This window comes from Phaseolus vulgaris, chromosome 3, assembly GCF_000499845.2.
Source record: "Phaseolus vulgaris cultivar G19833 chromosome 3, P. vulgaris v2.0, whole genome shotgun sequence".
NCBI classification, from domain to species: domain Eukaryota; kingdom Viridiplantae; phylum Streptophyta; class Magnoliopsida; order Fabales; family Fabaceae; genus Phaseolus; species Phaseolus vulgaris.
The window spans coordinates 29780320-29803972 of NC_023757.2; the positions used below are offsets into that span (position 1 = coordinate 29780320).

At 34.8% G+C, this 23653-nt stretch overlaps 5 protein-coding genes across 5 annotated transcripts; 1 reads left to right on the plus strand and 4 right to left on the minus strand.

Annotated features, from left to right (window-relative positions):
* Nucleotides 1-426: 426 nt before the first annotated feature.
* On the minus strand, nucleotides 427-1241 carry LOC137807034 (cell wall / vacuolar inhibitor of fructosidase 1-like). The gene has a single exon (XM_068607451.1). The coding sequence runs from the start codon at nucleotides 1162-1164 to the stop codon at nucleotides 598-600; it is 567 nt and encodes a 188-aa protein (XP_068463552.1). The 5' UTR covers nucleotides 1165-1241; the 3' UTR covers nucleotides 427-597.
* A 4079-nt stretch (nucleotides 1242-5320) lies between these two features.
* On the plus strand, nucleotides 5321-6981 carry LOC137807035 (peroxidase 40). Its single transcript, XM_068607452.1, has 4 exons — nucleotides 5321-5690; nucleotides 5774-5965; nucleotides 6147-6312; nucleotides 6422-6981. Exons 1-4 carry the CDS (start codon nucleotides 5457-5459, stop codon nucleotides 6805-6807), a joined length of 978 nt encoding a protein of 325 aa, XP_068463553.1. The 5' UTR covers nucleotides 5321-5456; the 3' UTR covers nucleotides 6808-6981.
* A 260-nt stretch (nucleotides 6982-7241) lies between these two features.
* LOC137807037 (cell wall / vacuolar inhibitor of fructosidase 1-like) lies at nucleotides 7242-8462 on the minus strand. The gene has a single exon (XM_068607454.1). The coding sequence runs from the start codon at nucleotides 7996-7998 to the stop codon at nucleotides 7465-7467; it is 534 nt and encodes a 177-aa protein (XP_068463555.1). The 5' UTR covers nucleotides 7999-8462; the 3' UTR covers nucleotides 7242-7464.
* An 821-nt stretch (nucleotides 8463-9283) lies between these two features.
* Nucleotides 9284-10043, minus strand: LOC137807036 (cell wall / vacuolar inhibitor of fructosidase 1-like). The gene has a single exon (XM_068607453.1). It carries the CDS (start codon nucleotides 10020-10022, stop codon nucleotides 9429-9431), a length of 594 nt encoding a protein of 197 aa, XP_068463554.1. The 5' UTR covers nucleotides 10023-10043; the 3' UTR covers nucleotides 9284-9428.
* Nucleotides 10044-20307: 10264 nt separating this feature from the next.
* LOC137805862 (cell wall / vacuolar inhibitor of fructosidase 1-like) lies at nucleotides 20308-21014 on the minus strand. Its single transcript, XM_068605762.1, has one exon. It carries the CDS (start codon nucleotides 20972-20974, stop codon nucleotides 20432-20434), a length of 543 nt encoding a protein of 180 aa, XP_068461863.1. The 5' UTR covers nucleotides 20975-21014; the 3' UTR covers nucleotides 20308-20431.
* Between the last annotated feature and the right edge of the window lie 2639 nt (nucleotides 21015-23653).

Below are 23653 nucleotides of genomic sequence, written 5' to 3' on the forward strand. Positions count from 1 at the left end.
AATTCAATAGTATTTGCTGGTCCTAACTGAATTTCCTACCAAATGGTATGGTACCAACACCATGATAATTGATAAAAGGCTACCTGGCACTGAAGAAAACCAAAACTACTACCACTATTACTTAGTCTATGGTAAAATCCAAGACAACATATTCCCAGTCCTAGGTGCTCTAGGTTGTCTAATTTAACTCAATGGGAGTTAGTAAGAAGTAACCATTCACTTTATTTGATTTGTTGCAGGTTTTTTTAACCCTGTTTAGAGGTTGTGGTGAAATAGCTTATGTGCATGTTTGGTAAGAAGTATCTTTAAAAATCTAATAATATTTTAAATTGCTTTTTCAAAAGGTGGATTAAAAACGTATATATTACAATGTAATAATCAATTATGATTTAAAGGGACCAGGCTACTAAAAGTGAGACCAGCAAGTTGTAAGAAAAGTAAGATTTATAAAGAACATATTTTGAGTGCACAGAATAACATTATACCACTTTGTACAAACTCCAGCATCTAAAGCATTTATTCATGGAATAAGAATAAAAGCCCTAATAATTACTAAAGGCTACAAGAGATGAGGGTGGAAAGGAGAGAAGAAAAAAATCAACCATTTAATAGTAGTTTAACTATGGCCGAGGCCACATCCACTAGCTTCTGCATAATGTCATTTCTATCACTTAATGGTGACTGAGATGAGGCAGAAAATTTCTTGTCGCAAGCATTTACTTCCTTCTGAGCATCAACTATGCAGTAACTGGCAAACCCAAATCGACCTTGGCTTATGGCATCAGCTGCTTGTGGGAGAATGTACTTGACAACTGGGATGTATGACTCTGCGCAGAAAGCCAGTTGTTGCTCCAATTGTTCATCTGAGGTTTGCTTGATCAACTCTTCAATGTAACTGAGTGTGTCAGTGGCATTTGCCTGAATGTCATTCACCATTATGAGGGCCATACCCTTTGGATCAGTTTTGGGGGCTAAGGGATTTGAGTGTAAGATGGAGCTGCAGAGGTCATAAAAGGGAGTCTTTCGGCATATTTGGTCCACCAAATCACCATCACCATCACCGTCACCCTCCCCATCCGAGGAATGACTTGGTGTGAGAAGAATACAGGATAGAAGAAGAATATGGAGCAGAAAAAAAGACACAGAGAGTGAGCTCCTCCTCATTTTCTTTGGTAGGGGAATAAATCACCAACCTTTTTTTTTGGCTGCTATTTAAAGTTAGGCTGCTCCTTGGCAAGTTAAAAAATTGAGATTTGTTTGCATCCAATTGAAAAAAAAGAAAACAATTATTTTATGCGACTTGAGTATCCCATGAAAGTAATTAGTCATTTCCGACATGACAGATTAAAAAACGAATCTTTTCTAACAAAAATTCAGAAAATACATTTGTTCTTCTTTCAGATTCATGGTCCACATCTGCTTATGAACACCTACGTTATTAGTCAGACAATTAAATCAGTAATAAAAAAGCTATGGGGTCAGTATCAACCATCAACATTCATACAGGTAAAAACACACCCCAAATACACACAAGTTAAGGAAAAAAACACCAACATTTAATAGTAAATAGTATTTTAAACATGATTGTCTGTGTGAAAGAGAATTTACAAAAGAAACCAATAAAGCAAAATTGATGAGTCTTTTTCACATATACAATAATTGGTCACAGGTGTGTTGTTTGCTTTTTGTAACCATGGGCTAGCAGTGCTCTTGCAATTGCGTCTACACCATGATTTTAAGGATAAATCCTTCCTTGTATCACGGATATCTTGTTTTCAGCTGGCTTTTGGTGCCAACAGGTCCACAGCTTCTTCTGCTGTGTTCACGCTCTTCTGTAGGCTGTAAAAGATGACAAATTAGAGATCTTTCGAGATGATGTCGGCTTCAATTCAATAAACCTTTTCCTGGGAATTATAGAACCAGGGGTCAAGGACATTACTGAGATTTCCTTCATTAAAGACAACATCTTGATGATTGCATGTGTTTGAGCTTTCTTTGTTTTTTTATCAATCATCCCTTCAAAAAAACACACACTAACTAACACCAAACATTTAGCTTCAGTTTAAGGAGTCATACTAATCCACTTTTGTCTTGTTAGTAATGACAAGCATAGCAATTATAGTTTAACAACACCCTCTATTTCCATTCAACAATTTTCAATTGCTTTCAATTGCTTCAACATTTTCTCAATTTAGTAAAGGACTTCTAGGAATTCTTTATGAGTATCTAGTACATTTTAAATCCCAAAACCATTATTTATATGAATTATTCAATATTATAGTGTAGTTTGTTTTTTTTTACTTCACATTCTGGCTTTCAGAGCCAATCAATTTTGCAACAGGTGTTCACTTCTTGTGGTGGGGATCACAAGAGGACAAAATAGGAATGGTTCTTGAGGTTTCAAACCAAGGAAGGTATCCAGAGGGTACCCTACATGGAAATTGAACCAAACATCTCTAAACTGAATGAGGTCACACCACCCTAAATCTATGTTGAGCCACACAGAGAAAATGACCAACCTATATGTTAATTTATTTTTTTACCCAACCTTATCATTTCTAGCAGTTTCTGCAGACAAAAAAAAAAAAAAAATCAATAAATGAATATTATGTTAGTAAAAATAAAAGTTATAACGTGATGATGGTGGATACTTTTTTTTTTTAACCTTGTATTTATACATTGTACTCGCTCTCTTGTATTGAGATGTCACATTCATGAGACAATGGAATTATCTATATGTGATCATTTTTCTCCCTACAATCCTTGTTGGTGATTTATTGATAGGTAGAAGATTGAACTGCTTTTGGTGTTTTTTTTTTCTTTTCATAACAAATATTGAAATATCCCCTCCTGATCTATTTTTGGTTTAGATACTCCTAAATATTAAATACGTGGACATATATAAAGAACATTTTAATCTAAATTTACTTGTTACATGCATGAAGGATTACCACTCTTGACTTAACCCAACTCTTAAATTGTATGATTTAACTTTAAGAGTTTAATACATTGTTAATGTTAATATTTTTAAATCATCAATTAATTTAAATTTTTTCTTAAATATAACAGTTAGAGTGGTTATTATAGAGTTAAATAGCTTTCTTCCCATGTTTGCTTGCTTTCGTTTGGACAATTGAAGTTTGAGGAAATATGAAGGAATTTGAGTTATGAGTCGTAACTATTTTGGAGTAGATGAGTGGAAGAATCCTAGTGAAAGGTTATGTCAATTCACTAGTAAAGGTTATAGAGAAGGATAAGAAAAAGACAAATCTAGAGAGTTTAGGCAAACATTTTGTCTACAATTTGGCACCATAATATTTATATATTTCCAAATTAAAAAATTACAAGAGAGGTGCACTCCTATTTATAGAAAGTTTGTCTTAAAAACTCTTCAATGACAAGGTGACAAGTGTCATCACATTCCATGCTCATGATCCTCTCAAATGAGATGTTGACAAGTGTCTTCATCTCATTTGAGAGGTTGACAAATGCCACCTCTTAATTGGTGTGAATCCTCTCCATTGAGGAAGAATCATGTGAACCTTCATCATTCTCATGTCACACTCATGTTTCTCATGCCAAGTGACGAGTCACTTTACAATACACACTCACTCTATTACTATACACACTCATTCTTATATTAGCCCAAATACAATACTCAAAATTAAACTAAGGTCCAATACATGGTCCAAATAAAATGTCTTACTCTACTTTTTTACAAATTATTTAAATTAAAGTCTACCATAAAAAGATGTTTGACTTAGTCTTAGTGATGCTAGCTGAGTCTCAATCTTCTGATAATCCTATGATCAAGACTCTAATATTCTTTCATTGTGCAGAGGTATCTTGATTTGCTCTTTACATTCATTCCTCCTATATTTGTTCTTTTTATTGGACATACAAAAGATATACAAAAGTCTAATTAAGTTCATTTATGCTAATAAGTCTCTGAACAAAACTCTAAGAATTTATCCTCATTCTTACGTGGTTGCGGCTAGAGGATTTTCATCAAACAATATCTATAATTAAAAGTACACTTCTATACTATTATTAAATTTAAATTAATTCTAAACTTAATCAGTACTTCAACATTGTTTATTTACCTATCTTCATATAAAGTCTAATAATTTTTTAAAATTATATTTAAGGGACCACACATTTATATATTTTTTATATTAAAGACAAATTAATGTCACAAATATCACAAAAATTAAAAAGAAAGAAAATCAAGTTAACAAAATGAGATTTGTTTGCCACCAATTGAAATAAAAAGAAAAAAAAAATTGTTGGACTCTTATAATTGGATGCATTTTAATTCATTTTATGCAGACTTGTGAGTATCACATGAAAGTGATTAGCCATGTCAGATTAAAAATTGAATCTTTTCTTAGAAAAAATGTCAGGAAATAGATCTCTCTTTTTTCAGATAGATTTGTTCTCTATACCTCCTTCAACCTGGTTACTCGATTATTAAACAGACAATTAAGCCAATAATCAATAGTCATGATTGACATGAACATATCAAATTCAAATAGATAAAAAACTTGTTAAAATAGTATAAATAAGTGGTAAAATTTATCTTGCTCCTTCAAGGAAAAAACATCTCAGACATAAAAAAAGATACAGATATACACAAGATAAGAAAAAACACTAACATTTAATGCTAAATAGTATTTGAAACATGATTGTGTATGTGAGAGAGAATTCAGTCTTTTTCATATATACAATAATTGGTGAGAGGTGTGTTGTTTGCTTTTTGTAAGCATGGGCTAGCAGTGCTTTCCAATCAATCAATTTGGAGAAAAAAAATCATCTTTCATATACTTCTCTCCCCCCTGCTTTCATGCATTTCTCATATTAAAATGTCCACAACTTCATTCAGGATTAGAGAGCTCTTTCAAATAAGGACATGATAAACAAGGTATAACATATATTTATAACGTGATCAATATCATATTATATTAAACAAGCATAGCCTTGTTGTCATTGGTGAGTGTTGATTTGATATCCTAGAGAAGATGATCTTGCAAGAGGTGGCCAAAACAGATGCATCATCAGCGATCTTGGGTCCCCTTTCTGCAGAGCTGCAACTGCTTCTACCACATCAGCTTCAACAATTTCTCTGTATCTATCAGCAGCACACGAACCCTCAATGCTTCCTTTTGACAAGGTCCAAGGACTTCGGAAGTAGTTGATGGATTTTGTCCAGGCATTCATTACTTTCTTTGGTTTTGATTACGTTGATACACTACTGACTCGATTAACCACTTCTTATGCTTGACTTAGTCTTTAACAACTCCCTCTTAACACCTTCCCTTAAACTTTCTTTTTATCACTTTACATTCTGCTAGTAAGTTCCTATATATAGAAGAGCAGTGGTAGGCATTTATATCGAATCAAACTTCTATTGAGCATATAGTAACGTTTAGAATAATTACCATCCTTAAAATATAACCATGCAATTAGTACTATTATGTCTAGTGATGCTTAAGCTCACTCCAGCCTTTGCAACCACCCTGAATGATGCCTATGGTGGTGATCCTGGTTGTTCATTAGGGTCTGGCATATACCGCTACACTTGCCCAGAGGCTGAGGCCATCATCTTCTATTGGGTGGAACAGGCAGTGGCTGAAGACTCAAGAATGGCAGCCTCACTGCTTAGGCTACATTTTCATGATTGCTTTGTCAATGCAAGAAATTTTTTTGCCTTCACACATTGAGTTTTGAAGATTCTAAACCTCATTTACAGTGTAATATTTTGTTGACATTTCAGGGTTGTGATGCTTCAGTCTTGCTGGATGACACACAGGACTTTGTTGGTGAGAAAACTGCAGGTCCAAATTTGAATTCTCTCAGAGGATTTGAAGTGATCGACAAAATCAAATCTGAGCTGGAACTAATCTGTCCACACACTGTCTCTTGTGCTGACATACTGGCAACTGCTGCAAGAGATTCGGTTCTTCTGGTTCGTCATTGCTGCATGCCCTCTTGTCCCCACCTCATGCCTTCTTGTTTAAATTACTCTTTTAATCTTATAGGCAACAAAAAATAAAAAGTTTTATAATTACATAATCAAATAAGTAATTTTTTTTCATGCTCAATTATTCAATTTTTGAGCATATTGAAGTTGAACTACTACGTTACAGTCAGGAGGTCCAATTTGGGAGATGCAAATGGGAAGGAAAGATAGCATTACTGGTAGCAAGGATGCAGCAAATAATAACATCCCAGGCCCAAACTCCACTGTTGATGTGCTGCTAGCCAAGTTCGAGAATGTAGGCCTTACACTTAAAGACATGGTTGCACTTTCAGGTTAATCAGCTTACAATATGCTATATTCACATGCTGTGACAATTCTTCTCTATCAATCACTGATAAATAAGCAAGATTACCATTATTTTCCCCATTTTCCACTTTTCAGGTGCGCACACAATTGGGAAAGCCCGCTGTACAACATTCAGCTCTCGATTACAGAGTAGTAGCGACTCAGAAAACATTGACTTCATCTCATCACTACAACAGTTGTGCTCGGGAGCAGATAATGGTAACATAGTTGCACATCTTGACTTGGCTACACCTGCTACCTTTGATAACCAATACTTCGTTAATCTTCTCTCTGGGGAGGGATTGCTCCCATCAGACCAGACTCTTGTGAATGGAAATGATCAGACACGAGAGATTGTGGAAAACTATGTGGAGAACCCATTAGCTTTCTTTGAGGACTTCAAGCATTCAATGTTGAAAATGGGAAGCTTGGGATCACCAAGTAATGGCCAGATTCGTAGGGACTGCCGAACTGTTAACTAGTCTTGGCCTTTCTTTTTAACCAAAAATAATAATTCTAGTTCTAAAGATGATATTGCCCTATGTAAAAGCAATATGGTTGTTGCATACTAATTGATCATTAGAAGGGACGAACTATGTTACTGGTATGGGAGTAAATATTAATGATTACTTCCAAGCACTGTTTAAAGCCATTAATTGCTTCAGCTTCACATTTTGTCAGTTTTGTCACAGATATTAGCATGTGACAGAAAATATTTCAAATTAAAACAAAAGTAACAAAGCTTTTTTCCAATAACTGCATGATTTTACTGGGAAACTATCACCCCTACCACCTAAGATATAAACAGTAAACTTAAATAGCAAGTTTGAAAAATAGGATATAAATAATAAAAAGAAAAGTTAAGGGTGTGAATAGGTGAATTAAAATGTCAGTTACTTCACTCAGGATAAAACTGTTTTTATCAAAATATCAAGGATCTGATTACCAAACAGTTGTTGAAAAGACTGAATAGCTTATACATTAGAAGAAAGAAGTACAAGAAAGAGAGACATATCAGGTATCAATGGTACACCTTTAAGCTCGGTCAATTATTTCCTAATAATTGATCAATGCAAATGAAAATCAGAAACAGAGAAAGCAGAGATAGTGAGAAACTATAGCTCCTGTTGAGTAGGTAACTAGAGCAATTGTCTAACTATAGCTCCTGTTGTGGCTGCAACATCATGCATGACATTGTTCTCATTAGTGAGTGGCGATTTCCCAGAGAAACCGCTCTCACAAGAGGTGGCTTCAATAGCAGCATCATTCGCACCATCTTCTGCGAACTTGGGGTCTCCTTTCTGCAGAGCAGCAATGGCTTGAGCCACGTCAGCTTCCAGAATTGCCTTGTATCTATCAGCACACGAAATCAGTGCTTCCTTTTGAGCTGGTTCAGGGCTTCCCTGAAGAAGTTGGTGGATCTTGTCCAAGGCATTATTTGCTTTGGTTTTGATTACGTTGACCATGATTAGAGCTAGCCCTGCGATATCTGCATCGGCGCTGCGAGGGTCAGATGAGAGGTATTGGATGCAAAGGTTGTGATGGGGTGTCTGCTTGCACGTTTCTTCTATCAGATTGCCCTTGTTTAGCAGAATCACTCTGCAGTTAGTCGCTGCTGGCACTGAAATTGTTGCCATAACCACAGTGTAAAAAATAAAAGATAGTGGCTTCATGGCTTAGAAAAGGAGAAGAAAAATTATGTTGGGATGGAACAATGTCTTCTCTTTTTGTAGTTATGAGGCTGTGCCGTGCACGGAAGTGATCACCGTTGTGGGTCGTCTTTGTCTTGCTTTAGGAACAGAGAACATGAAATTATTATAGTTATTCCTACCATTTTCTAGAAAAAAAATAGCACTTTCTAAAGTTGTGATTAAGGAGTAAATGATCTTAAGATTTGAGTAATTTGTAGATCGTTACGTGGCAGGCATTAGAATAGGAAGGAAGGTGGTGAGCGATTGTGGTAGCAACAAGAAGGCCTAAGTGAAAGGTTGATGAGGCGTGTTGTCTCTATAGAGTGACCAAATGTGATCCCTCCCTCCAATACATGCTATAATGAAGAGCCGTGTTTGGATGTTGGGTTTGATCATAATCTCCAACCACCCTTAAACAGCAACAATCACCACAAAAGGACAAGCCACCCCCACAGATTAATCTCCTTCACTCATCCTTATCACTTCTTCCTACCCCACCATTGCTAAAGAAGAATAAGACACGTATTAGTTAGGAGGGAAGGAAAAAAAGCATAGACAAGAATAATATACCACTTTTGCCTATCCTCAATTCCCAGTTATTCTAAAATCATCTACCTAGGCCTCTCTCTTTTTGTTAACATTCAAAGGAGAATATATTTCTTGCAGAAAAACGCAACTTTGTGTCATTCAGTAATAATGTTAAGGGATTGTACATCTCTTCGACTATAAGTAAAGATATATAATTGAATATAAATATGATCTTATAAATCAATTTTATAAAATTAAATTAAGCTTAAAATCTATTCTTAATATTTAGAATCTATTCTTAATATGTTATCCCAGTAATAGTAATTCTAAGGCCTATTCTAACCGCAGAGTGTTCTAAGGTTTTACAAACGAAAACAGCTAAACAAATGTGAAACTAACTCATTTTGTATCAGATTAGTTTTCCCATAAAGTACTAATTATATTTCATGTTTACTGTATTTTAAGGAGCTTTGTCTTTGCAACTGTGCAACGATTTATTTACAGTCTCATCATAATTCTTGGTATTTCTGAAAAAACGCAAATTTTTATCATTTCTATAACTTGCAGAAAAACTCTATTTTTTGTCTCTCCATACGTTACTTAGCTGTAACTATGGTAGCAAACCCTTTTCTTCAAACCATTAGCAAAAGCAGATGAAAATATCCAAATCTTGACATGAAAATGAGAGAGAAAAAGAGGAATGATACTAGTCAGAATGCAAAACAAGTGCTTGGGAAACTTGTGAGAATCAGGAGAGACTTGGATTTTATTACATATGACTTATTATAAGGGCTTTAAAATAGATAGCAGCATTACATAACAGGTAAGACCAAGGTTCCAAGACATCTCTAACAATTGGTCAAAGGTTTCAGGAAGTGGATAATCTAGAGCAGCAATCTAACAATAGCAGCTGTAACAGCAGCAACATCGTGCATAGCATTGTTCTGGTTGGTGAGTGGAGAATTCCCAGAGAAGTCACTCTCACAATAGGTAGCCTCATTGGCAGCATCATTAGCCCCATTTTCAGCAAACTTGGGGTCCCCTTTCTGCAGAGCCTCAGTGGCTTGTGCAACATCAGCTACCAACACTGTGTGGTATCTACTAGCACAAGAACTGAGGACTTCTTGCTGCTTAGCTCCTCCTCCCTTCTTTTGCAAGTCATGGATTATTTTCAAGGTATCATATGCTTTGGCTTTGATCACGTTTACCATGATAAGAGCCAGCCCTCTGACATCAGCAGTGGAGCTTCCAGGGCTTGCCTTGAGATATTGAAGGCAAAGATTGTAGTTGGGAGTCTTCTTGCAAGTGCTCTCTATCAGACTTTCATCGTTTGGATGGAAGCTTCTGCACTCGCTTCCTGGTATTGTATTCATAACAACAATGGCTTGGAGAAACAAACATAGAATCACTGCTTTCAAGTTTGCCATTGTGATTTTTTCAAAGAGATTGCTCACAACAGTAGCTTGGTTCCTCCTCATGGATTGCTGCTACCCCTTTTTATAGTCAGGAGTTCATGTTCTGGACCTGCCTCTCACTTTATTTTTTCCACCAAGATAGTTTTTATTATTTAAAATTCAAATATTCTTAGTCAGTGAAAGTTATTGATGATTTTAATTTTTAATAAATTTAATCAATAATATATATTAATTTAGGAGAGGATAATATAAAAGAAATTTAATAATTATATTAATGACAAACTGATTATAATTAAAGATAATCAGTATCAATTATAATTATGTAATTATATCATATGAACAGCTTTTAAAGTAACATTTCTTTTAATATATCTAATACCTATACATTTTTTCAACGTACGTTATGGCTTTTCAAACCTACTTCCTGCATTAATACTAATTTTACAACTTTGAATAAAAAAATGTGGAACTGTCATCTTTTAAAATTGTTTATAATCATTACTTTCTGTATTAATTAATACTATTTTTTCAACTTTGAATGAAAAAAAAAATTGTTTATCATCGTGATTCAAATTTGCTTTCTGTGATTAAACATCCACCGTTGTATGTTGGCTCGATAATTTTTTTTTTATTGGCTTTCAAATTCAATCCTAAGTTACGAACAAAATCCTTAGAATTATTAATTGAAAATTATTTTTAATCACTTAAAATTGATATATTATGTGTATTTTTTTTTCAAATTTTAATTAACGATTTTGACACTATTTGTACTGGTCGGGATCGAGTAAGTCAGATCACTCGATCTTGATTTACCAACCGACCGAATAATCAACCACATTAAAGAGCAAATTGATAATGAATGATAACTAAGGAAACATTCATATAAATTTGAGTCACACCCTACCAAATTCGGGTGACACCCCGAAAAATCAGTTAACATTGATTTACTAAAGATATGCTCCAAGTATACCTTCCTAGAAATTTGGATGACATTCCGAGAAATCAGCTAACACTGATTTATTGAAGATATGCGTACGATATGACCCATCAAGCAAATAACTCATTACCAAACACTATAAACAATTCTTCTACAATGGAGTGAGGTGCGCTCTTATCAGTTTTGATATCCTGCACTTTCAATTAAGAGTACTTACTTGATCGTCAGAGAACCTTCTGCAGGTTTACTCCCGATCGAGCGCTCAAGAGTTAAGAAGTGTAAGTGTTGAAGTCTGAAGGTGTGAAAGAACTGAAGAACTGGAATACAAGGGAGCACGACCGAACGATCGACACCAACAACAATAGAGACAAACAATTTTAGGTACTATCTATGCCCACTTTGTCTATATAAGTACAATTGGTGTCCCCGCTTGTCACCATTCGAAGTTGGCACCAAATCATTTATAGGGACGAGCCACCCCAACCATTTCTAGTGACCTCTTATGTCTCTTCACCGCCTGACAGTGCAGTTAATTCAATACATTGGTTGCACCAGGGTCAATTTGAGCCATAATTTTTGCAAGTTAACAGAAAATTAAACACGCAATCAACAAATTGAATAAAAGCACCAACAAGTTAAACACTTAGTATCGGCAAAGTCTACCCATTATGGGTTGATTCGTATACGACTAGTATTTTTTTAGTAGGGAGCCTATTGAAAGCAGGTCGAATACCCAAAATACATCCTTATCTTAAGGGGTCATGGATGATCTCGACCATGATTTGTAATGAGTGGGCGACCAAGTCCAATGAAAAGAAAATTTATGATTCCCATTAGAATCATAAAGTAGGGATTGTCGTCAGGTTTGATGAAGATTTTGAAATACCTCTTCTTGAAATTCTTATAGGATGAGGTATAGGGAGCAAAAAGAATGTTGCCTGAAGGAATTGAGAAAGAAAGTCAACCCAAGATGGGAGAATTATAATAAAACAAAAAAAGATTGTGGGGACAACCTCAACCGAAAGGCATCACTAATTCGCCTAAAGGCCTGGAGGACCGCCCACGAATTTGGATGTAACTAGGTATGAACAACGTTGAGGATTTCAAGGACTCCCATTTCAAATTCATCAAACGGAAGAGTTGTGTAAATCGTTAAAAAGGCATGTGTATGCAAAGAAAAAGTCCTAAGGACCATTTTCCTAACGTGATAGACCCAATCGGTGTGATTACAACTATCGGCTACAACCACGTCCGATGTGGAGTTCGATTTTAACATAGAAACTTTAGAAAGAAACCCATCTAAAGTAAAGGAACCCATAAAACAGGTAGGTATATCAAGGGCGCGTGGGTCAACCCACTCATAACTAGGATAGTGAGGCAGGCGGCTAGCAAGGTTGATCGCCTGGTTAGAACAACCCACATCCCTCACCTCGTTAGGATTAGAATGTGTTTGTTTTGATGAAGAAGAATAAAAAGGAATGCTAGAATACCCAGAAGAAGAATCTATTATTAACCTCTTGAAGAACAAATGCAAAGAACAAAGGTGAAGAGTAACTTTGAAGCACTCAAACAAAGAAGGTCAGTACTCGGACAACTTTGAAGGCTCGAATTCAGAGCAAGAAGATGGACACGTAGCAAAGTTCGAAAAGGACTCCTATTTATAGATTTTTGAAAATGAAATAACGAAATGTTGTCTCCTTTAAAACGTTAGATTCGTTTCAATCCAAGGGTGTACAACGTTCGAACTCGAAATGACACAATTTGATAGACTATTAGATCTCTTCGATCAAAAGGTGCAAAACTCGAAGTATCCAACAATCACATCTAGACTCTTCTGAAATAAGCTTCATCAACCCTGTGGGACAAGTGTATCAATCGGGGCCGAGTGAGCCACATCACTCGGCCTTGATTGACCGACCGACCAGGTAATCAACCACTTTAAAGAACAAATTGACAACAAATGAAAACTAAGGAAAAATCCTATAAATCCAGGCCACATCCCTCCAAATCCGGATGACACCCTGAGAAATCAGCTAACACTGATTTACTGAAAAATATGCTCCAAATATACCTTTCTACAAATCCGGATGACACTCTGAAAAATAAGCTAACATTGATTCATTGAAGATGCATAACCCATCAACCAAATAGCCCATTACCAAACACTATAAATAAGCCTTCTAGTTTTACACTCTCAATATAAAGTACTTACTTGATCATCGAAAAACTTTCTATAAGTTTATTTCTGACCGAACAATCAGAAAAGTCAAATTCTTCCACTAACTATTACTATATGCACAAAAGAATGTGTGCTACCGGATGGCCGAAGAGCCGACTAGCCGACACGTGCTACAGCCAAACACGTAATTAGACGTGAATAAACCAGATTAAGCGCAAAGCATGGTTAAGGTGCAATTGGGCCTTCAATTGGACTTAAAAGCAGGCCCATAACAGCCAGAGCCCATCCAGAGCAGTATAAATAGCAAGAGAGGTACAACACCCAAGGTAATTCACTCCCTACTCCTCTGGTACCTAACTCTCGAACTGACTTGATCGTTGGAGTGTCTTCGCAGGCACACTCCCCATCGTGTTCAAATAAAAGGAAGCCAACCGAGAGACTGGAAAAACGAGAAGATTACAACAAGAAGAAGTGTTCTGCAGGGTTCTAGCTTGTAGGAACATTTTGGCGCCCACCGTGGGGAAGAAAGGAAACTCCACGAAATATCCGCATGGTAACTACAAGGAACATGAGACAGGAATGCGCAGGAAGAAACTAGTCACCCAGATCCTATGGCACTTATCTTGAAAATACAAAAAGAGATGGAGATGTTGAAAAATAAAAGCAAGGAAGAGATAAAAGGAATAAAACGAAGGGGGGAGGAGGAGATGGAAGCTTTGAGAAAGGAGAATGCTCGAATGAAACAAAGGCTCGTTGAGAGATCGGACATCCCAGAAACAGTGGGTGACATCCCCCCGAACAAAAACACGGATACAGATATACACAAGGTCGGGAGTTCATATCAAGAAAATACCAGACCGGCCTCAGCTAATGCTTTTGGCACGGCTCCTCGAAGAACCCCTTTTGTTGAAGCCATCCTGGAGGTGCCTTTGCCGGGAACTTGGAATAATCCAACATTGGATACGTATGATGGAACCACAGACCCGGATGAACATGTGAATGTGTACCTGACGCAAGTTAGCCTGCACACAGCAGAAGACGCGCTATGGTGTCGAATATTTCCCACCTATCTTAAAGGAGCAGCCTTAAGTTGGTTTACTCAACTACCGGCTCAATCCATAAACTGTTTTGACACGCTCGCAATGAGGTTCGGAGCTCAATTCACTACCAGTCGACCACACCACCTCACTTCGATCGCCCTAGTGAATATTCGTCAAGAAAAGGCTGAGTCCTTGAGAGCCTTTATAGACAAATTCGGCAAGACAACTTTGGACATACGAAACCTAAGTCCCGAAGTGGCGATGCACCATATGGTGACCGCACTAAAGCCGAGACTGTTTTCAGATAGTTTATGCATGCAGTCAGCCACGACATTGGATGAGTTGCGCTAAAAGGCCATCAAATACCTGCAGCTGGAGGAATTGAAAGAATTCTGAAACAAGGCTCGAACACCTGATGAACCCGAAAGGAGGGGTGATAGAGGCAGACCAACACAATTCGGGAAGCCTAGAGACTTTCCTAAAGGTCTGTGTTTTACCCATTACACCCCCTGAAGGCTGAAAGGTCGAGAGTCATGGAAGAAGCCCTCAATGCCGATCTTCTTAGAGCACCGAGCAGAACTCCTACACTGCAGAATGCAGATCAGACCAAGCATTGTTGGTACCATCGCAACTTTAGGCACACGAAGGAAGATTGTTGGGCCTTGAAAGACAAGACTGAAGAACTCATACAAGCAAGCCATTTGCGACGTTTCGTCCAAACAAATCAATTCATTTAAAAAATATTAAATTAATTCACATTTATTTATTATTTTAATATTTATTTAAAAAATCAAGTTAATTATATTATAAAAAACTAATTTATTAAAAAAAATTCAAACTTTTTTTTCACAATTTTAAATAGAAAGTATGAACCTTATTTTTTCTCGATTAATATATTTATTCTTTTTTGTTGAATTTCAACAGACCATAAATATTTATTAAATTATATATGTTTCAATAGTTACCTTGAAAAATGTCCACTTTAAGGAGTTGTATGAAAACAACAATGTCTTGCGATTATCTAATTAGTTTAAATGTGTTTAATTTATCAACAAAAAGGTTCAAACAAATTACATTATATGGATACCCATTTATAATAAAGTTGTTATCTATCAATCTTTATAAACATTTATATTTGTTTTTTCATGTGACTTGTCTCCAAATCTAATAGCCCTAAACACACCCGTCACATGTGATGATGATCATTCATAAATTCACAAGTTCATAAATATGTTTCATTCTATTAAAAAAAAATACCTACTAAGTAACTCTATCAAACCCATCACCAACAATACGAAGAATAGTCAAAAAGTTATTTACATTTCTATTTACTAAATTACGTTAATAGTATCTTATCGTAAATTGATAATTGATTTTATAAATGTAACAAATGTTTATAATAAAGTTTTTCTATTCAACCAATCTAAAAATTGAAATAAATTTTACCACCATATTGGTCGAAGCCAAATGAGCCATATCACTCGACATCATTGACCGTCCACTGAATGATTAACTATATTAAAAATTAAATCAAAGATAATTGACAAGTATGATAACATCCTACAAATCGGGATAACCTTTCTATAAATCTGGGTTGGACCTCGCTAAATCTGGGAGCTATGAGATAAATCAGCTAATACTAATTTATTGAAGATACGATACGACTCATGAATAAAATATTCCACTATCAAACACTATAAATAGGCCTTCTTCGTAAGAGAATAAAGTACGCTTTTATCAACTTACATCATACACTCAATACAAAGTACTTACTTGATCGTTGAAGAATCTTCTATAGGTTAACTCCCGATCAAGCATTAGGATTTGAAGAGTTAAAGCTCTAAGGAGCACAAGAGGAGCGAAAGAAAAACGATCATGACAAGGGAGTGCATACGGGATGAGTGACTGACACCAACAACAGTTGTTACTGCCAGTTCCAAATACTATCTAGGCTCCCTTACTCTATACAATTACAAGAACTAAGCAAAATCAATGACTAAAATGATGCAGAAATTTTTCTTCAAGCCATTAGCAAAAGCAAATGAAAATATCCAAATCTTGACATGAAAATGAGATAGAAAATGAGGAATGCTACTAGTCAAAACGCAATGTTAGAAAATTATGTAAATTAATTTATAATGTGACTCATATGAAATAGATTTTGGACTTTGGTTCTGAATATTATTTAATAAAATAAAAGACCAATTGTTTAATGTGAGAAGTTTTATATATATATATATATATATATATTATGATACCTAATGAAAACCTAATCTGATGGAGATTGAGAAAGAATAGAAACGGGTTTTGTCTCTGCAAAGTAAGTTTTTCACGGTTAACCATCAAGAAAGAACGTGAAAAGAAAGGAATTGCAATAGATATATTGAGAAATGGAGATAAAAAGAAACTGTTCACATAGGGACTCTCATGGATCAAGGTAAGTGTCTATCTCTATTATAATCCAATGTATAGAATGTGAGAATTATAGTTGTAAGATCCTTATGATGATATGCATTATTGTTCATTAGTGTACGCTTTGATTTTACATGTGGTATCAAAGCATGCTTGCTCAAATTTATGATTCTACATGAATGATGTTTTACCCAATTTTATGAACCTAATTTTAAAATTATGAATATTGTAAAGAAAATAATATCATTTGAGGATAATTTTCATGGTTTAATTTATCCTTTTATTTCTGTTGCATTATGAATTGATTTGAAATTAAATTAATCAAATCTCAAGTTTTTCGTTGCATCGTAAATCATGATTTTTTTTTGTTTTTATTTGAATTCAAGAGGGAAAGATTACGATAAATAAAAAGGAATAACATAAATATATATTTGTATATTTTGTTGATGAATTTTATTTCAATTAATATATTATTTTTTGATTTATTTGTATGATAGATTAGTAATCACTAAAGTGATCAAATCTTTATGTTTTATTTAATTTCAAATGACTGATGAATTTTATTTCAATTAATATTATTTCTGGACATATTTGTATGATAGATTTGTAATCACCAAAGTGATCAAAGCTTTTTGTTTTATTTAATTCCAAATTAGTGATGAATTTTGTTTCAATTATTTATAGAATGGATGCTAAATTATTTATTTATGGGTTAATTAAAATTCATTATTATAAGGCATTTGTGGATCACCCAAAGGTTGATTAGTTGTTATTATAATTAATGGATATGATTGTTGGTACTGAGTATGTGTTATATTATAGGGCTTGGAAAAGGTCAAGCAAACTAATCATGATGTTTATATGAATGAGCATAACAAGTAATATTAAGTTTGTTCTTCACAAAATTGAAAGTGCAAAAGAATTCACGAGATTTGTGGAAGAGCGCTCCCAAAATACTGATAAGTCTCCTGCCAGGACATTAAAGAGTACCTTAACTACCATGAAATTTGATAGTTTTCGTACTAAGCATGAACATGTCATTGAGATGACAAATATTGTAGCAAGACTTAAATATATTGGAATGACAGTGGATAAAGTTTTTCTTGTGCAGTTCATCTTGAACTCATTACTGTATGAGTATGGTCTTTTCCAAATGAACTATAATATCATGAAAGACAAATGGAATGGTCATGAATTGTACATTATGTTAGTTAGGAAGAGAGCAAACTTAAGAACCAAGGAAACCACTCCCTTAATCATGTGAACAATCAGGGAGCTGGAAAGAAAGTTTACAAGAAACATGGAAAGGCTAAATGACCGTTAAAGATAAATGAGTCCTCTACTAAACTCCAGAAGAAAAATGACAAATGTCATTTATATGGGAAATCTGGATATTTCCAAAATGATTGTCTGAAACGTAAAGCTTGGTTCGAAAAGAAAGGAAAACATAATGCATATTATGTATGTTTTGAATCAAACTTAACAAATGTTTCACATAATTCTTGGTGGATTGATTCTGGATGCACAACTCATGTTTATAATATGATGCAGGGATTCCTTTCAACCCGAACCATAAAACAAAATGAAAAGTTTGTCTTTATGGGGAATAGAGTGAAGGTTTTAGTGGAAGTTGTCGGGACTTATCGTTTAATCCTTGACATTGGATTTTATTTAGAATTAATGGATACTTTTTATGTACCTAGTATCTTTAGAAATTTGATTTCTTTGTCTAAACTTGATGTTGTTGGATGCTCTTTTAAATTTGGGAATGGTTGTTTCAGTTGGTATAGGCGTACTTATTTAATTGGATCTAGTACTCTTAATGATGGTTTATATAAATTGAATCTTGATAATTTATATGTTGAAATTGTTATGACATTGTAGCATAATGTTGGCACTAAACGTAGTTTAGTGAATGAATGTTCTGCTTTCTTGTGGCATAAACGTTTGGGACATATTTCTAAAGAAAGGATGGAAAGATTAGTAAAGAATGAAATACTTCCAAATTTAGATTTTACTGATCTGAATGTATGTGTCGATTGTATTAAAGGCAAACAAACAAAGCACACAAAGAAGGGAGCCACGAGAAGCACTCAACTTCTTGAAATTATACACACTGATAGATGTGGACCTTTACATGTAAATTTTTTCAATAAAGAAAGGTATTTTATCACCTTTATTGATGATTTTTCATGTTATGGTTATGTCTATTTACTGTATAAAAAATCTCAATCAATGAATGCCTTGGAAGTTTATATAAATGAGGTGGAAAGGCAATTACACAGAAAGGTGAAAATTGTTAGGTAAATTACAGGTGGTGAATATTATGGAAAATATGATGAAAGTGGAGAACACCCTGTTTTTTTTAAGTTCTTTGAGAAACGTGGTATTTGTACTCAATACACAATGTCAGATACACCACAACAAAATGGTGTGTCAAAAAGGCATAATCGAACCTTAATAGATATGGTTAGGAGTATATTAAGTAATTCATCTTTACCTGTATCATTATAGATGTATGCTTTTAAAACTACCATGCATCTGTTGAACATGGTTCCTAGCATGACAGTTCAAAAGATACCTTTTGAATTATGGACAAGTACGAAACACAATTTGAGACACCTGTATGTTTGGGGATGTCAAGCAAAAATTAGAATATATAATCTGCAAGAAAAAAAAAATTGGATGCAAGAACAATAAGTGGATATTTCATATGTTTTACTATCCTACCCATAGTACAAAAATTGTTGAAACTGGAAAATGCACGATTCATTGAAAATGTTCAAACTAGTGGGAGTGAAGCTTCACAAAATGTGGAGATTAAAGAAGTTAGAGTACAAGTTCCTTTAACTAGTACCTCTACTTCAAGTATTGGTGTTCCTAATCTAGTTAAACCACTCAATGGTAAAGAAGAACAACAAATTAATGATAATGAGGTTAACAATGAACCTGTAGTAGAACAATCATAAGAAATAATATTAAGAAGATCTCAAAGAGAAAGAAAGTGTGCTATTTCGAATGATTATGTGGTTTATCTACAAGAGTCCGAAAATGACTTACAATGGTGATAATTCTAATAAGTGGTTAGATGCCATGAAATATGAGCTTAAATCATTGACATACAATGATGTACGGGACATTATGGAATTGCCAAAATGATATAAAAGAGTTGAGTGTAAATGGGTCTTTAAGTCTAAGCGTGACTCTCATGACAATATCGAACATTGACATGTAACTGTCATGACTCTTATTAGTTTTGTATCCTTGATTTTGAGGATGATAGAACCAATTTACGCAAGGCCTTTCAATGCCAATTATGATTTATATAATTATTAAATCATGAAAGTATTATAGCTCATATGAGTAAAGTGGAAGAATGTTATAAAATTAATTTTATAATGTGATTCATATGGAATAGATTTTGGACTTTGGGCCTGAATATGATTTAATCAAATAAAAGACTCATTGGTTAATGTGAGAATATATATATATATATATATATATATAAATAAATATTACGATACCTAATGAAAACCTAACCTGATGGAGATTGAAAAAAAATATAAACGAGTTTTGTTTTTGCAAATGAAGTTGCACACGCTTAAAAGAACGTAAAAAGAAATGAGAGATAGATTGACAAATGAATATAAAAAGAAACTGCTTACATGAGAACTCTCATAGATTGTTTATCTCTATTATAATCTGATATGTGGAATGTGAGAATAATAGTTTGTAAGATCCTTATGATGATGTGGATTATTGTGAGTATCAGGAGAGACTTGGATGTTATTACATATTACTTATTATGAGAGCTTTAAAATAGATAGCAGCATTACATAACAGGTAAGACCAAGGTTCCAAGACATCTGTAACAATTGGTCAAAGGTTTCAGGAAGTGGATAATCTAGAGCAGCAATCTAACAATAGCAGCAGTAACAACAGCAACATCGTGCATAGCATTGTTCTGTTTGGTGAGTGGAGAATTCCCAGAGAAACCATTCTCACAATAGGTAGCCTCATTAGCAGCATCATTAGCCCCATCTTCAGCAAACTTGGGGTCCCCTGCCTGCAGAGCATAAGTGGCTTTTGGAACATCACCTACCAACACTGCATTGTAATTACTAGCACAAGAACTGAGGGCTCCTTGCTGCTTAGGTCCTCCTCCCTTCTTTTGCAAGTCATGGATTATTTTCAAGGCATCATTTGCTTTGGCTTTGATCACGTTTACCATGATAAGAGCCAGTCCTGAGACATCAGCAGTAGAGCTTCCAGGGCTTGCCTTGAGATATTGAAGGCAAAGATTGTAGTTGGGGGTCTTCTTGCAAGTGCTCTCTATCAGACTTTCATCGTTTGGAAGGAAGCTTCTGCACTCGCTTCCTGGTATTGTATTCATAACAACAATGGCTTCGAGAAACAAACAGAGAATCACTGGCTTCAAGTTTGCCATTGTGAATTTTTCAAAGAGATTGCTCACAACAGTAGTTTGGTTCCTCTTTATAGAATGATGTAGGTTTTTTTTTATAAGTGTTGAGACAATTTCTAAAATATCCTTATTATTTAATTCTTAAAATATCCTTATAAAGAAAAAAATAATTCTGAACTTACGTCTCACTTTACTTTTTCCACCAAGACAGTTTTTATTATTTAAAATTCAAATATTCTTAGTCAATCAAAGTTATTTATGATTTTAATTAAAGATAATCAGTATCAGATTATAATTATGTAATTATATCATATGAACAGCTTTTAAAGTAACATTTTTTTAATATATCTAATACATATACACTTTTTCAACGTACGTTATGGCTTTTCAAACCTACTTCCTGCATTAATACTAATTTTACAACTTTGAATAAAAAAATGTGGAACTGTCATCTTTTAAAATTGTTTATTATCATTACTTTCTGTATTAATTAATACTGTTTTTTCAACTTTAAATGAAAAAAAATTGTTTATCATCGTGATTCAAAGTTGCTTTCTGTGATTAAACATCCACCGTTGTATGTTCGCTCCATAAATTTTTATTTATTGGCTTTCAAATTCAATCCTAATCCTAAGTTACGAACAAAGATCCTTAGAATTATTAATTGAAAATTATTTCTAATCACTTAAAATTGATATATTATGTGTATTTTTTTTTTTGCAAATTTTAATTAATGGTTATGACACTATTTGTACCGGTGGGGATCGAGTAAGCCACATCACTCGGTCTCGATTTATCACCAAGTAATTAACCACATTAAAGAGCAAATTGATAATGAATGACAACTAAGGAAACATTCATATAAATTCGAGTCACACCCTGCCAATTTCGGGTGACACCCCGAAAAATCATCTAACATTGATTTACTAAAGATATGCTCAAAGTATACCTTCCTAGAAATCTGGATGGCATTCCGAGAAATCAGCTAACATTGATTTATTGAAGATATGAGTAAGATATGACCCGTCAAGCAAATAGCTCATTACCAAACACTATAAACAAGTCTTCTACGATGGATTGATGTGCGCTTTTATCAGTTTTGATATCCTACACTTTCAATAGATAGTATTTACCTGATTGTCAGAGAACCTTCTATAGGTTTACTCCCAACCGAGCGCTCAGGAGATAAGAAGTGGAAATGTTGAAGTCTGAAGGAGTGAAAGAACTGAGCAACTGGAAAACAAGGGAGCACGACCGAATGATCGACACCGACAACAATAATTTCAGGTACTATCTAGGCTCACTTTGTCTATACAAGTAGAATTGGTGTCCCCGCTCGTCACCACCTGAAGGTGGCACCAAATCATTCATGGGGGCGGACGAGCCCCCCCCCCCCATCCATTTCTAGCGACTTCTTTTGTCTCTTCATCGTGTGACAGCAATTAATTCAATACATTGGCAGCACCAAGGTCAGTTTGAGCCATAGTTCCTGCAAGTTAACATAAAATTAAACACACAGTCAACAAATTGAATAAAAACACCAACAGCTTAAACACTATGTATCGCCAAAGTCCACCCAACAGTGGGTCGATTTGTATACCGCCAGTATATTTCGAGTAGGTTGCCTATTCTGAAGTTGGTTGAGTACGTAGAATACCTCCTTGTCTTGAGGGGTCATGGATGATCTTGGCCATGATTTGTAACAAGTGAGCGACCGAGTCCAATCAAATGGAAATTTATGCTTCCCATCAAAATCATAAAAGTAGGGTTTATCGTTCGATTCGATGAATATTTTGAAATACCTCTGCTTGAAATTCTTATAGCCTAGGATGGGAGAATTATAATAAAACAAAAAAGATTGTGGGGACGACCTCAATCGAAGGGCATCACTAATTCGCCTAAATGCTTGGAGGACCGCCACGAGTTTGGATGTAACTTGGTATGAGCAACGTTGAGAATACCAAGGACTCCCATTTCAAATTCATCAAACAGATGAGTTACGTGTAAATCGTTAAAAAGGCAAGTGTATGCAAAGAAAAAGTCTCGAGAACCATTTTCCCGATGTGAGACCTGATCAGTGTGATTACAATTATTGGAGTTCGATTTTAACATAGAAACTTTAGAAAGAAATCCATCTAAAGCAAAGGAACCCCTAAAACAGGTAGGTATATCAAGGACGCATGGGTCAACCCACTCAGAATTAGGACAGTGAGGCAGGCGGCTAGCAAGGTCGATCGCCTGGTTAGAACGACCCACATCCTTCACCTCGTTAGGATTAGAATGTGTTTGTTTTGATGAAGAAGAATAAGAAGGAATGCTAGAAGACCCAGAAGAAGAATCTATTACTAACCTCTTGAAGAACAAATGCAATGAACAAAGGTGAAGAGTAACTTTGGAGCACTCGAACAAAGAATGTCGGTACTCAGACAACTTTGAAGGCTTGGATTCAAAGCAAGAAGATGGACACGTAGCAAAGTTACAAAAGGACTCTTATTTATAGATTTTTGAAAACGAAAGAACGAAAGGTTGCCTCCTTTAAAACCGTTAGATTTGTTTCAATCCAAGGGTTAGATTTGATAAAACCGTTAGATTTATAATAGTACCAAAATCTGAATAAAATATTAAAAAGTATGTGCTTCAAAATACACATATAACACCGGTTGTGGCTCCCAATCGGTATTATATAACACCAAGATGTTCAAC

Excerpts from the sequence above, each read along its gene's own strand:
- LOC137807035 (XM_068607452.1), top strand. The coding sequence starts at position 5,457 with ATGCAATTAGTACTATTATGTCTAGTGATGCTTAAGCTCACTCCAGCC. Across the intron at positions 5,691-5,773 it reads TTCATGATTGCTTTGTCAAT|GGTTGTGATGCTTCAGTCTT; the intron begins GCAAGAAATTTT and ends TTGACATTTCAG. Across the intron at positions 6,313-6,421 it reads AGACATGGTTGCACTTTCAG|GTGCGCACACAATTGGGAAA; the intron begins GTTAATCAGCTT and ends TCCACTTTTCAG.
- LOC137807037 (XM_068607454.1), bottom strand. The coding sequence starts at position 7,998 with ATGAAGCCACTATCTTTTATTTTTTACACTGTGGTTATGGCAACAATT.
- LOC137807036 (XM_068607453.1), bottom strand. The coding sequence starts at position 10,022 with ATGAGGAGGAACCAAGCTACTGTTGTGAGCAATCTCTTTGAAAAAATC.
- LOC137807034 (XM_068607451.1), bottom strand. The coding sequence starts at position 1,164 with ATGAGGAGGAGCTCACTCTCTGTGTCTTTTTTTCTGCTCCATATTCTT.
- LOC137805862 (XM_068605762.1), bottom strand. The coding sequence starts at position 20,974 with ATGGCAAACTTGAAGCCAGTGATTCTCTGTTTGTTTCTCGAAGCCATT.